The sequence below is a fragment of the Notothenia rossii genome, assembly GCF_949606895.1.
Source record: "Notothenia rossii genome assembly, chromosome: 7".
NCBI lineage: Eukaryota > Metazoa > Chordata > Actinopteri > Perciformes > Nototheniidae > Notothenia > Notothenia rossii.
Genome location: NC_136905.1, coordinates 25,163,924 through 25,178,788, shown reverse-complemented (window position 1 = coordinate 25,178,788; position 14,865 = coordinate 25,163,924). Strand labels below are relative to the sequence as shown.

General features: G+C 44.7%; 1 protein-coding gene across 2 annotated transcripts in view; it reads left to right on the top strand.

Annotated features, from left to right (window-relative positions):
• Positions 1-14,865, top strand: part of dnah5 (dynein, axonemal, heavy chain 5) — a 142,048-nt gene that overhangs the window by 77,868 nt on the left and 49,315 nt on the right. For both annotated transcript variants that reach the window (XM_079693697.1, XM_079693696.1), the window contains 7 exons: positions 6,655-6,922; positions 7,549-7,672; positions 7,797-7,904; positions 9,984-10,098; positions 10,389-10,565; positions 12,391-12,594; positions 13,700-13,879. In XM_079693697.1, the coding sequence (XP_079549823.1) occupies positions 6,655-6,922; positions 7,549-7,672; positions 7,797-7,904; positions 9,984-10,098; positions 10,389-10,565; positions 12,391-12,594; positions 13,700-13,879 (1,176 nt within the window). The remainder of the gene's footprint in view (positions 1-6,654; positions 6,923-7,548; positions 7,673-7,796; positions 7,905-9,983; positions 10,099-10,388; positions 10,566-12,390; positions 12,595-13,699; positions 13,880-14,865) is intronic.

Genomic DNA, 14,865 nt, shown 5'->3' with positions numbered 1-14,865 from the left:
AAGCCAGAGCAATCGCTTCCACAATCCAGTGGGAGAGCCGTTGCCTGGTAACGGGCTTGCCCTTCTGAGGGTTAGCCCAGGATATAAAGAGTTGGTCATTGCAACGGAACTCTTTTGACCTGTCCATATAGGTGCATAAAGCACAAACTGGACACAGCAAATTCGAGGAAATGTCACAATGTCAATGGGGGTACATGAGCCAACCACCTTAGGTATAAAGGCAGGGTTGGGTTTCAGAAACACCCTCGTTTGCCCCGGGGCAAACTGAGTGCATTAAGGATGTACAGAGAGCGCATGAATGTCACTGACTCGCTTGGTAGATGCCAGAGCCAGTAACAGCACTGTCTTCAGTGACAGGTGTTTCATGTCAGCTTCTTCCAGGGGTTCAAATTGAGGTTGAGTGAGCCCATCTAAAACCACTGCCAAGTCCCATAAGGGCACCAGTGACCTGGAAACAGGGAGGAGCCTGCGAGCCCCTTTCATAAAACGGCAGACCAAAGAATGCTGGCTAGCCGTCTTTCCCTCAAAGCCCACATGGCATGAAGCAATAGCAGCCAGGTACACTTTGATCATAGAGAAAGCTCTGTGTTTATCAATTATGTCCTGTAGAAAATGATAAAATCACTCCCACAGGGCATTGAAAAGAGATGTGTCATTTTTTAAGGCACCACTCCTCAAACACCCTCCACTTACAGTCATAGAGAGAACTGGTGGAGGAAGCTCTTGCACTCTGAATAGTGTTTATCATCTTCTGAGGGAGCCCCACTTTATTCAGATTGTACCACTCACGGGCCAGGCCCATAGTGCCAAGCGCTCTGGGTGTGGGTGAAAGATCGTCCCCCCCGCCTGAGACAGTGTGTCCCTGCGTAGTGGGAGCTGCCACGGCTGCCCGCACAGCAGCTGATATATTTCCGCCAGCCAGTACATTGCAGGCCAGTGCGGAGCTATCAGGATCAGTGTGTGGCGTTGTTCTCTCACTCTGGCCAGAGTTGGGGCTATCAGAGCCAGGGGTGGGAACGCGTACAGAGGAACCGGAGGACAAACGTGCGCGAGCGCGTCCACGCCTAACGGTGCGTTTAAATCGCGCATTGAAAAGAACAGCTGACATTGAGCATTTTCTTTTGATGCGAACAGATCTACCGCGGCTCGGCCGTAACGCACCCACAGCTGACTCTCAACCATTGGATGTAGAGTCCAGTCTGCATTTAGTGGTGCACCTCTGGACAGCAGACCTGCCCCGAGGTTCATCACTCCTGGCACGTGCGTCGCTCTCAGAGAGAGGAGACGTCCTCAGCTCCATAAGATCAGTTTGCGTGCCAGCATGTGTAACTGGAGAGAACGCAAACCCCCTTGCCGGTTTATATACGATATTGTGGTCGTGTTGTCTGTCCTCACAAGGACATGATGTCCTCTGAGAAAAGGCAGAAAGCGTTTTAGGGTGAGGAACACCTCTAAAAGCTCCAGATAATTTATGTTTGACCGTTGGAGGTCTCCAGAGACCCCTCACAGGTCGACCTGCGTATATACCCCCCCAGCCCGTCAGACATGAGTCTGTGGTGACCACCTTCCGCGATAGGACAGCACCCATAGGCACGCCCCGTACTAGAAAAGTCGGGTGTAGCCAGTGGCGCAGTGCCATTACGCATTTCATAGTGACCATCATTCTCCGTGCGCCATGATGCGCGGGGTCCAGTCTGAGGGCAGCTACCCAGTGCTGAAACTCCCTCATGTGTAAGCGTCCCAGTAGTACCACCAGGATGGCTGACGCCATGAGCCCCAGTAACCGCAGACATGATCTGAAGAGAACATGTTTGCGTAGCCGGAAATGAGCGAGGCAAGCTCTGAAGGCTTTCACTCTTTCTGCTGACAGGCGGGCTGTAAAGGGCACCGAATTCAGGTGTAGGCCCAGGAAGAGTACAGTCTGGGCTGGGGACAACATGCTCTTTTCTGTGTTTATTACGAAACCCAGATCGAGCAGCTGTTTTACAAGGACATTCGTCTGCGTAATAGCCTCTTGCTCCGACTGTGCGAGAAGCAGCCAGTCATCCAGATAAGTTGACAAGCGAATACCCTGTTGTCTTAACGGGGCTATCGCGGCTTCCGTACACCGTACAAACACTCGCGGGCTGAGAGACAGACCGAAGGGAAGGACTCTGTACTCGTAACAGACACCCTGAAAGGCGAACCTCAGATATTTCCTGTGTGGGTAATATACTGGGATGTGGAAATACGCATCTTTCAGGTCGACTGATGTGAACCTGTCGTTCTGGCGCACGAGACGCAACAGAGATGTGTGAGTGAGCATTCTGAATTTGTATCTTTTGAGATATTTGTTCAGAGCTCTCAAATCTAGTATAGGCCGAATTCCGTTCCCTCCCCGTTTGGGAACGAGGAAATACTTGGAATAAAAGCCGCTCTGACTCTGTTCGGCGGGTATTATCGATATATAGCCTTCTTTTCTAGTAGCGAGAAAATCTCTTGCTCCAGAAAATGGGCCGACTCTCCCCGGGCTTGTGAATACGGAATGCCTGAGAAGCGAGGGGGGGGGGGGTGACTGCGAATTGGAGACCTGTAGCCCCGTGTTACTGTCTTGAAAGCCCAAGCAGAATCTGTGAGCATCTTCCACTTTTCGCTTCTTAAAGCGAGCGGAGATGTCACATCTCTGTCGTCTGCCCTCTGTGTCTTTATTTGTTGTGTTATGGGGCCCTCTAGTGTCTGAACACGGTGGTACCCCAGGTTGACAACCCCGGCCGACACTGTGCATGCGCATCTAATGTCCGCCTTTTGAGAGAGGCCGTAGCCGCTCTCAAAAGAGGGGTAGACGACAGACTGTTTATTGTTTTTATTGTTTTTCTTTTCATTTGTATTGACTGCCCCCTTGGCTTCAAGCCTGGAAACGACAGTGGAAAATGATTTATTAGAAAACAATAATGATGACATGTGTTTGTGTGACTTAAACAGGCAGCGGAACTTGCTGTCTTTGAAGTTAAGTCCAATTCCCTTATGGCGCGAACTTGAGGATGACGTTCTGGCATCACTCGAGGCGGCGGGAAGATGGGGGCATGATGGCACCCCGAAAACACATGAGAATCTAAAACTGGAACGTGTTCTGGAGCTGGGGAACAGGGAACTTCCAGCTCTCTCGTCGAGGAGAGGAGAGGAGGCTGTCAGGCCGCCCGCTTCCTCTTCCTCGCCTGGTGGCTGAAAACCTGGGTCGGCTGTGCCTGAGCGGCAGCTGCCGGAACCGGAGATCTTCTTGGCCAGCTCATCCTCGCCTCGTGCCTGGGCTGGGGACCCGGGACGGACTGTGGTCTCTGCTGCTTCGGTATCTTGAACCGGGCAGGACGTGAGGCAGCTTGAGTGAAGGCCTGCCGCGGGACCGTTGAAGGTGGCGGCTGGACCCTTCGGGGGAGACAGAGCTGAAAAGCCTCATCTTCCTTCTTTTTTGATTTGCATCTCAGCTGCATCAAAGCTAGAGCTGAGCCAAATATGCCCTCGGGAACAATAGGCATGTCCAGAACATCCTCTTTTTCCCGGTCTGGAAGGTTCGTCAGGTTGAGCCACCTGGCTCTCTCCTGTACCACCATAATTCCCAGTGCTTTGCCCGTGGCTTGGACTGCACAGCGCTGCACACAGAGGCAAATTTCCGTGATCGCTGCGATCTCGTCCCACGAGGTAAAGGCTCAGGTTTGCTCGACAAGTCTTCGCAGAGCTCCGCCTGGTAGGCGGTCAGCAGCGAGGAGACGTTGAGTGCCCTGGCGGACAAAGCTGCGGCTTTATAGGGCCCGTTCGGTCATCGTTGACTGAAAACGGTCTGCCTTTGCCGGTAACGTGGGTTTCCTGCTCGGTGTCGAAGCCAGCCTCGGTTGGAAGCGGGCTGCCACCAGCGGTTCCATTGTCGAGCCTCTCCATACCGTCACAGTCCATGGAGGAGGCACCCTGGATTGGGGCCTTGTTGCTGAAAGGGCGGTCTCTCCACGAGACCGACACCTCGTCCAGCATCTCCGGAAAGACTGGAAGGAGCTGCCTCTTCGCCCTCGCTGCTTGGGGCAATTGCTTCCCCTCGTAGCAAGATCTGGAGGTCTCCTTGGCCACTTCAGGCCATGGGATGTCCAGCCTGGACGCAGCGCGTTGACACACGGCCTGCAAGTCCATACTTAGGCAGGGCTAAGCTGGTGTGCTTTCGCCCAGGAGAGCGGACATCGCTCCCGGTTTTGCAGCCTGAGCCGATGAAACGAAGATGTCATCCTCGTGCTCATCAGAGTCGGACAGGAGGAACTCAGAGGCATCCTCTTCTTCCTCCATATAGTCCAACTCCAGGACATCCTCCTCGGGTGGAACCATGGTGAGGTCCAGTTGGGAGCCCCAGCTTGACACAGTGCGGGGCTCCGCTCTCGCGGCTCTTGCCGACACCGGACCCCAGCCTGACACGGCGCGGGGCTCCGGTTCAGCGGCTGCTGCTGTTATTGAGCCCCAGCCTGACACAGCGCGGGGCTCAATCTCTGCGGCGGACGCCACCATGTCTTGATTGCCGGCCGGCGAATCAGCGGACATGAGGGGGTCCTGTCCCGACAAGCTAGCTTGGCGTGCTAGCCATCGGCGGAGGCTCTTAATGGTGAAGCGGGCACAATGCCCGCCCGAGCCGGGGTTATCGATAGCCTCCTGGGCGTGTTCCAGCCCGAGGCAGGACGAGCAGACCTGGTGTGAGTCTGTGCCTGAGATCTTAAACCCGCAGCCGCATAGCCGAGCCTCCCTGACTCCTTTGGTGTGAGGGAGAGAAGGGTCCATCTTTGTTCGCCGGGGTGTCGGCGTGGAGTGGACACGCTAGTAACAGGTACGTTACTGAGAAAAAAATCCAACTTTGTCGTTAATCCGAAAGGAAAAAGCGACGGCGTAGATTTTATTCTTTAAAGAATATTAACTGGTGTGTTAATACTTTTTGTTTTTATCTCCGTCTCCTCTGGTGTGAGAGAGAAAAGAGAACGTCCGTGGTGTCGGTGTGGAGGGAAGAAAAGCTAGCAACAGGTATGTTACCAGCTTGAAGAAAAAATCAAACCTTACCGTAATTTCCAAAGAAAGAAACGGCGAGGCAGATTACAATATTAACTGGTGTGTTAATATTGTTCAGTCTTCTTGCAAAGCAAAAAAGTAACCGGCAAACGCCCGTCGACCGAATTTTAGCTTTGGGTTCCGTCTGTGGACCGTTAAGCTAGCCCGGCTACTGATAATTTGAGATGCGCTCGGAAGCGAGAATAGGTGTTTGAATGACGCTGTGTCGTAGCGCAAGCTACTTATAGGGTGGGTGGATTCCCTGACGTAGACGTCAAGATCACCAGCCAATCAGGATTGGCGTAATGAGATTGATGCTTCTGTTTGCATACGCGTTGAGGCGCATCCCATAGTGAGACATCGAACGGAGTGTTATGAATGAGAACTTTTGGCCCGTAATTTATTTTCCTCATTGTAGCGACAAGAGAGGGGAGAGGGGGGGGGATATATCCAGTCTCTGATTGTGTTACGTTATTAAGAGAGTGCTCTGTTTGTTAATAATGGGTTAGGTAAGCCGTTACAGTTTAGCGAGAGCGGCTTTGTTTTGGATTAAGTCAACCGGATAACTCAAAACATATCCAGGATAGGTTGAACTAGATTCGTTGTATACACCCCTGGTTAGCCGCACAGCATAAGTTACCATGGAGATCTAGCCTGCCAAAAAGAGAACCAGCTTCGTAGGAACGGAAACCCCGAGTTTTCCCTGAAGTTAGCCTGCTAAGCGAAAATCCTGCTTCGTAGTATACCCCCCTGGTGGTTGGAGACATGGTGCTTCTTACCACAACACCACATGCTCCCTCAGGACTCTCTCTCTCTCTTACTCTCAGTAAATAGGAATACAGTGAAAAGGTGTAAAAAGCAATGTGAGAGGATGCAGTAAGTGTAGCTATCCCCATATTGGGTGTGTTTTTTCCCATAATGATTTTTAGTGTCAAAACCAGGCTAAGGAAGTATGTGAAGGTTAACCTAAGCAATGATTCAACAATTGTCTGTTACTCTCTGTGCATAACCGGTTGAACATTTTAAATATCTAAAAGTAAATCAAAATCAACTTCCACTATCAGTTTAAATCTAACCATCCTGATCTAAGGCCTCATTGTAAAAGAACATCATTTGGCTTTTCCACCAGCTGCTTACCATTCATATTTGTATCTCAGAATTTCCTTGTATCACTAATTGTCACCATGTGCCTTGAATACAGATTCAGTTTTGGAAATATGGGCTATAATTTCTCTGCGTGATCAAGTCGTGATCAAATTAAAACTTAATTTGACACCCTTGACAAACAGTACTTTGTAAGTTTTGAGTGCTGAGCAAAACAAAATCGGAAATTGTGTTTTGGTGATCTGAATCTCCATATTCAAACTTACCATTACCACAATTACTTCTTACAAAGCAAATATTACAGATAAAGGAGACATCCATTATTCTTTTAAAGATTTAAACGTATGTTTAAGATCTTGTTTTAATAAAAAATCACAAAAAACGTTTACTAAATTATTTTCACCTAAACCAGATACCAAACACAAACAAACCAGTATAATAGAAATAGAAAATAAATCATGTTAATGGGCATCATTGTATGGATATATTTTCTATCCTCAGGTGTCCAATCTATTCGCTCGTGATGAGATTGATGAGATTCTCAGTGATCTTATCCCTGTTATGAAGCGGGAGTTTCCGAGGCGTCCACCGACCAACGAAAACCTTTACGAGTACTTCATGTCACGAGTCCGACACAACCTCCACGTTGTTCTGTGCTTCTCGCCCGTTGGGGAAAAATTCCGCAACCGGGCGTTAAAGTTCCCTGCCTTGATATCTGGGTGCACCATGGACTGGTTCAGCAGGTGGCCAAAGGATGCTCTTGTTGCAGGTAGCTTTCCCGGGCTATTGTTAGACAATATTTATATATCCCTGTCCATTTATCCTTGTTATTTTTCTATTTGCTCTCTAAAAAAAGCTCATGTATTACTTAATAAGCTTTTCAGTGTGCCCTTCTGCTTTCTTATTAATGAAAGTCAGGAGGGAAGTTTTTGTTGGACAACTGCAGCCATGCTGTTGGGATTCACTGCTAACATTACCTCATACACAGTATAACTTGTCTAATATAATTGTATTTACTTCTGCTGCTTAGAAATGCATACTGAAACTAGTTTGGAATGTTATTACTTTCATATACATACCAATTTAAAAATTCTTAACGCCCCTCATTTTGTGCGGCTCATTTCCCAATTTCTTTTTCTGACTGCAATCCATATTTTCCTAAATCAGTCAGAAGAATAACAATGGGGTTGTGAAATATGTCACGAGTAATCTATAATATCCATTTCAATTACACTGTCTTTCCTGCTTGCAGTATCGACCAGTATATTAACCTGTTCTATTTATTTTACATTTGCCGATCAGGTTTCAGTTACCACATTTTGCAGTCCACTTTCTGTATTTTCCTCCTAATTCAGCTTTTTCTGATGATTCCTCATCCATATTTCTGTACTACAGTGTCTGAACACTTCCTGTCATTATATGACATTGACTGCTCAACCCAAGTTAAAGGTGAGGTAGTCCAGTGTATGGGCTCCTTCCAGGATGGTGTGGCAGAGAAGTGTGTGGACTACTTCCAGAGGTACAACATTTTCTTAAACCTCTTTATCTAAATGCAAATTTGAGGATAAGGACACATTTTGAAATGATTCTCCTGTATTTTATTATGACATGAAATATCCTTTTTTAATCTAATTAAATTCTAGATACCGACGCTCCACCCATGTGACACCGAAGTCCTACCTGTCCTTCATTCAGGGCTACAAAGCCATCTATAAGGAGAAGAGGTCTGAAGTCCAGACCCTGGCCAACAGGTAAACAAACTAACATGATTATCTTAGATATTTGTTAATATACAATAATAATGTGGGTTGGTTTGTAAAATACTTGATTTTGATGAAGTTGTAGAATCTGAGAGTCTTCCTCTTTGCGACAATAGGTGGCACGTGATGAGTGCGGCATCAATAATTAGCCATAATTAGTGCACTTTCTGAGAAATAACATGTTTACACCTGTATATTTTCAAACAAGGGTGTCACAGATTGAACCCAATCTTTTTCAAAAGTTATCGACTCTTTAATGACACTGACAATGAAGGATCAATTTGCAAGCTGTTGTTAAAGGCACAGGCGTTAAAATATCACAGGTTTCATAAAAGCAAAATCAAATTTGTGCTACATTTTTCCGTCCGTGAATACATTCCTACTTATTAGCTATCCCTGAGCATTCAACGATAAATTGGCTGACGTTGGCCTGTACTACGAATCCAGTTCAACATACTGGATTGAGTTACCCGGCTTACCTAACCCAAAACGAACTCGATCTCGCTAAGCGGTCCTACGATGCTGGTTATCAACTCGGTAACTCAAGCCAGGGTTTCTCTGTCCGGCTGAGTGCGCGTTCACATGACAAGGGCGGGGTTAGCAACATTTGACCAATCACAAACATTGACAGCGCAGCGTCATACTTCCTGAATGAAAAGTAAACTATAATATTAGACAAAGATGAAGAAGTTAAACTTTAAACATCCATGACTTAAACACTTTACCCAGGATAAAAGCAACATAGTTGCACCTGCAAGGTGAATACAGCTGTTAAAGAAAAAGTGTTTGAAATGCTACATTAACAGGTTTATGATACCACTGCCCCGTCTAAGACACGAGTGGATCTGACTTTAATTATATTTGACTCAAGTGTTTCGTCAACTTAATGTGTTGCTTAAAATAATACTTTTGCATACAGTATGTGACACTGTGAGTGTTGCACGGCCAGATACGGCTCAAGAAGCTGACACTGATAAGGAAATATATGATACATTATGATGTGATATGAATGATAATGGGACACATCGATGTCTACGCAGTGCCACTGACTGTATGTAATGTTACTTTGATCCGGTTACTTATGTTGTGGCAGATATTTAAGTAAGCTTTCTTAATGCTAATGTTATAATAGTCAAATTGCTCTGAAGATGGGAGGTGATATTCTATTAATCTTCACGTTCACAGTCAGTTGATTTTTCCAGCCGTCTTTTCTGCAATGGCAGTTTTTTCCTTATCCTGTAATAGGACTTGATCGCTTTAAACTCTGCACACTGAGCTCTGATTGGTCAGCAGGCGGTGCTTTCACTGAGTTGATCTCTTATCCTGGAACCTATCCTGCCCCGGCGCAGGTTAGCCGTTCAGAATAAGTTATCTAGCCCGCTAAAACGTGAACCAGCTTCGTAGGACCGGAAATCCCAGAAGTTATCTTGCTAAACGAAAATCCTGCTTCGTAGTATACCCCCTAGGTTTGCCGTTCAGCATAAGTTACCATGGAGATCTACCCCGGTAAGAAAAGAACCAGCGCCGTAGGAAACCCTGAGTTTTCCCTGAAGTTAGCTCACTAAGCGAAAATCCAGCTTCGTAGTACAGGCCTCTGGTGCCCAGTGGACACATACTGATGGGATGTCATGTTTCAAGCAGACTTCTTTGGGGTGGAAATCATGTTTCTCTTTTTCAACATAGAAAACAAACAGAACAGCCAACAATAAATAATAAAGAAAAAACATAGCATGACAGGAATACCATACTTAATGACATACAAAGTCATAGTGGGAAAGAACATGCAAAATAGTATATATAATAAAAATAAACAGATAAACTTAAAGGGTGCAAATGAGCCCAGACCGCCCACCCTTCCCTCCCGAGCAGTGTCACCCAAGCCATTAAAAAACGATTGTTTGTGCAATGCCTGATGGGATGTCATGTTGTTCATATTAAAGGTTTTACAACAAACATTATCTTATAAATGTAGATGTGCAGATGCCTCTCACATAGTCAGGCACATAATAGTCAAGGTCCAAGATAAATGCTGGGATTACAAACCTAATGTTTGGTATTTTCCTGTTTTAGGATGAACACCGGTCTCCAGAAGCTGAAGGAGGCATCAGAGTCTGTAGCAGCACTCAGCAAGGAGCTGGAGGTGAAAGAAAAGGAGCTACAGGTTGCCAATGACAAAGCTGATATGGTAGGTTCCAGGCATGAAACAGCAGTGAAGGTCAAATTGTCCGTGACTGTGTGAGTATGTCTGTGTGCGTTTCCTTGATATAAATACTTGCTATATTGGTCTTTCATATTTTTGTCAAGGTGTATATGCAGGGTGGTGTGCACACAGCAATGCATTTATGTGCCTCAGAATATGTTTTTTACTTTACTGTATTAAACATGCTCAACCGGGATAAGATATGACTGATAACAAAATAAACATGATATGACCAGATTTTTTAAATGAAATTAATTTCTTGTTCATTCACCCAGGTATTGAAGGAAGTGACAGTAAAAGCCCAGGCCGCAGAGCGAGTGAAGGTGGAGGTGCAGAAAGTGAAGGACAAGGCCCAGGCCATTGTAGACAGCATCTCAGCTGACAAGGCCATCGCAGAGGAGAAACTGGAATCTGCCCGGCCGGCTCTGCAGGAAGCAGAGGCTGCATTGCAGGTATGGGCATCAAATAGATTCAACATTATCCCTCATTGATAACTTTAAGAAGCAAATTAAAACACTGTTGGTCACTGCCTTTCAACTTTATTTGAAATTTGGGGATTTGAAAATCCACAACTTTGTAAAGTTGATTTGACTTATGACAGATGCACGATAAAAAGTCCAGATCCTAAAATCAATATATAACGACACTTTAATATTGGGGAGATATAAATATTAACTATAACTACATCTAAAAAGTGCTCCACTGGAAATGTCATCAATCAAAAGAAATACATAAGAAAGTAATAATTTTCATTAGGACATGTTCTGTAATTCTGCATATCATCAGGATAGTTAATACTAATTAGATCCTAGATCCTCCATTTCCTATGTCCTGTAGTGCCACTCCTCATGATTTTCTCTGCTGCCCCTGTTAACTATTTCCCCTAAAAGAGAGTCTGACATTCGTGTGTGTGTGTGTGTGTGTGTGTGTGTGTGTGTGTGTGTGTGTGTGTGTGTGTGTGTGTGTGTGTGTGTGTGTGTGTGTGTGTGTGTGTGTGTGTGTGTGTGTGTGTGTGTGTGTGTGTGTGTGTGTGTGTGTGTGTAACAGCAGGTGTGTCTAAAGTTAGCACGATGCTCTGTGCTCTGGGGCCTGGAGCTGCGATGTAATTAAAGCTGTCCTCCTGGGTAGAGGGTTGCATACAGATCTCCCATGACAGGTCCCTGATTAGAATTTCCTTCTTGCTGCTGTGGATATAAACCTTGTATTTCCAAGCTGATAAACCTCAGGCAGTCCGTCTGGAATTGATAATTATGTATAAGTGCTATAGAGGGTTTTAATTAGAGCTCTTTGTGGACACAACTGGACGTGAGTTTTGACACTCATTCAAGAGGTTTCTTGTAGTTGAGGTTAGGAGATTGACACATTTATTAAGAACCTCAGTGGGCCATTCACACCACAAAGTAACATGAGACTCCTTGAGGTCACTTTCAAGTTAACAGGCTTGATTGTTGATATGAAGTTAAAAAGTACAAATAGTTATTAGTGCATCATAGTTGATTAGTGTGGATGACAGCTGGTCTATGCAGAGACGGTGTAAGTATTTGAACTTTAAGTTCTCCTTTAAAAACTTACTTTTTTTACTTTTATCTTAATCAGCACAACCATATAACAATGCTTTTTCATAGATACAAATAAAAGACAAATATTTCCCAAAACAAATTCATTCAAGACAAAGACTGCAGCCAATCCCTGAGTACCTAGGATTTTATTAAGCTGATTTAAAGGGACCTTATTGAAACATTTTGATAAAAGCACTGGAGAGGTGAGAAGAGAAAATTAGTTTGGTGAAGGCCAAGTAGAAACTAGACTGTTTATTGCTGACTTTTTGGTTGGAGATTCATACTATAAATGGCTCGAGTAAACATCTGAGAGCAAATGGAGCTGGAAGGAGAGAGCAGTGCGAAAAGGAGAAGAAATGAGACGAGCAGGCAGGGGGCCCATGAAGCAGCCAAACATTTTCTTCACTCTCCTGCTGCCGCTCTCATTTTCTTCAGTCACTTGAAGTAATGCGCTGTCCTCCTCTGCAGAACTGTTGGGTTTTATACTAACTGTCTTCATTTCCCTCTATCTATCATCATCATCAACATGCCAGTGTTATTTCTCTCTGTACACCTCCTTCGTTGTATGTTTTTAAACTGCAGCCTTGTAAAGGATGTCATGAAAAGCTAATTATTCTATTCTTTGATCTCATCGCATTGTTATCTCCCATTATAGAATATCCTATGAAAATACCATATGTTTGCCCAGTAAACATGTATTTTCTCTGTGCACTCTCAGACAATCAAGCCATCAGACATTGCCACTGTACGAACACTTGGTCGCCCCCCCCACCTCATCATGCGGATCATGGACTGCGTGCTGCTGCTTTTCCAGAGGCGAGTCAACCCAGTGAAGATCGATCCAGAGAAGAACTGCAACACGCCGTCTTGGCAGGAATCCCTAAAGCTCATGACAGCTGGAAACTTCTTGGGGAGTCTGCAGGTACCCGATGTTCAGAGTTAATTAAGTTGTAGATGCTGCCAAATGTGAGGTATTTCTGAACTTTTACTATGTTAAATGTTTTAACATTGGTGGGTCAATATATACAGGGCCGGTTCTGACCAATTTGCTCCCCTAGGCATGATTTTGGCTGGCGCTGTTATTTCTCCTAATTATTATAAAGGTATGCCTTGGAAATATTTGTTTACATTCATTGTGATCAAAACTTTTAAGACCCACTGAGATAACTTAGACTAAAGTTAACTGTCACTCAGAGAGTCCTTTACCTCATAGAGACTCTCAGTCTGACAGGAGAGGACTCTCCCTACACCTTTGTTGTAGAAACATCTTGTTATATCCGTTAGCGCAGCTAGCACCAGATACTAACAACAATCCCCGGTACCGGTGCACCCTCTCTCTCTCTCGGACGCTCGCACTTTGGCTGTGAGCTGCGGGCGCCTGATAAGCCAACATCCCACTTTCATCACTTACAGCGCCCATTGTACAGGGCAAATGAAACGTGTAACCGGGGTGAAAACGGTGTTACCTTTACTTAATTATAAATGTTATTACATCAAAGCCGAAAATTAGGATGAGAAAAATGTTTTTTTTCCATCCCAGAGCTACCAGCGCAGCGCCCCCCCAATTCTGGCGCTGACTATATATGTACAAAGATAATTTGTATGGACTCTTAAATTATATCCTGTTCTTCTTTGAGATAATACTAGTACTGCTGCTTAACTAATACTTTTATTATATACCTTTTATACTCACTTACATTGTACTCTCTTTCATTTTTGTATTTGAATTGCTCTGCCTTGTCATTTTCTTAATTATCTATTTTTTTTTGTCTGTGTAATTGATCCTCTCATGTCCTCTACATCTTTATTGTGTGCTCCCCTTATTCTACTCAATAACCACTGCTACAATAAGCATTTTATCCTTCTTTTCTCATATACCTTTACATTCCTTATTTTTGTAAGTACAGCCAGTTCTACAGTGTTTTGTTTATAAGTAACATGTGTTGTTGACTAAAAAAGTTATTTTTGTTGTTTCCCTCTTAATCCCACCACCATTATCACCACTTCTCTTTCCCTCTGCCTTGCAGCAATTCACCAAAGACTCCATTAATGAGGAAATGGTTGAGCTGCTGCTGCCTTATTTTGACTTGCCCGACTACAATATTGAAACAGCCAAGAGGGTGTGTGGCAATGTGGCCGGGCTCGCTTCCTGGACGAAAGCTATGGCCTCCTTTTTCTCTATCAACAAGGAGGTCTTACCCTTAAAGGTAATACACAGCACTTCAAGGCAATACACAAAACGGTGAATATAAATAATATGTCATGTGAAGTTCAACTGTAGTCCATAAAGATATATATGCCAGCCTCTGGAATGTGTACTTACTTACACATACATTGTGAAACACCTGTGATCCACACACACACACACACACACACACACACACACACACACACACACACACACACACACACACACACACACACACACACACACACACACACACACACACACACACACACACACACACACACACACACACACACACACACACACACACACACACACACACACACACACACACACACACACACACACACACAAAATATGAGCGCTCACACGATCCCCTGCGCAAAGTCCAGCTCAGTCAATGGTCTTCCTCTCTGAGGAATAATGAACATTTACAGTTGAAAGAAAATGTTGTTTTCCTGCAGGAAAACCCAAGGCTACAGAAACAGCCTAAACTGTCCATGGTAAGGGGTTTATTCATATTCTTCAATTTGGCACAGGAATATGCTGACTGGGACAGTCATCAAGAAATGAGTCAGTTCAAATCATAAAAAAACATATTAACTATTATCTACCAAATTAGATCAACTATCAGGTGATATACAGGTCTGGCTCATATGTGTGAGTGAACAGTTAAAGATGTATTTTTAATCATAACTTGCTCTTCTTAATCTAATACTTTGGTGAGTGCTATGTTTCGAAAGTACAACCGAAAACTAAAGACAACCGAAAACTAAAGACAACCGAAAACTAAAGACAAGCAAACAGTTTGAAAAGCAAACTGCATGCAGTTTGCTTTTCGGCCAAACTGTATACAGTTAAATCGACCGGACTTCTTTCTGCAGATTTGAGCTTCCTTAACAACGGTCAATAAGTCCTTGACAACGGTCTGTACTACTGGATTAACAACGTGTCACGTGTTCTGAATTGACCGATCAGAATAGAGTATTCAACTAAGCCATGTAA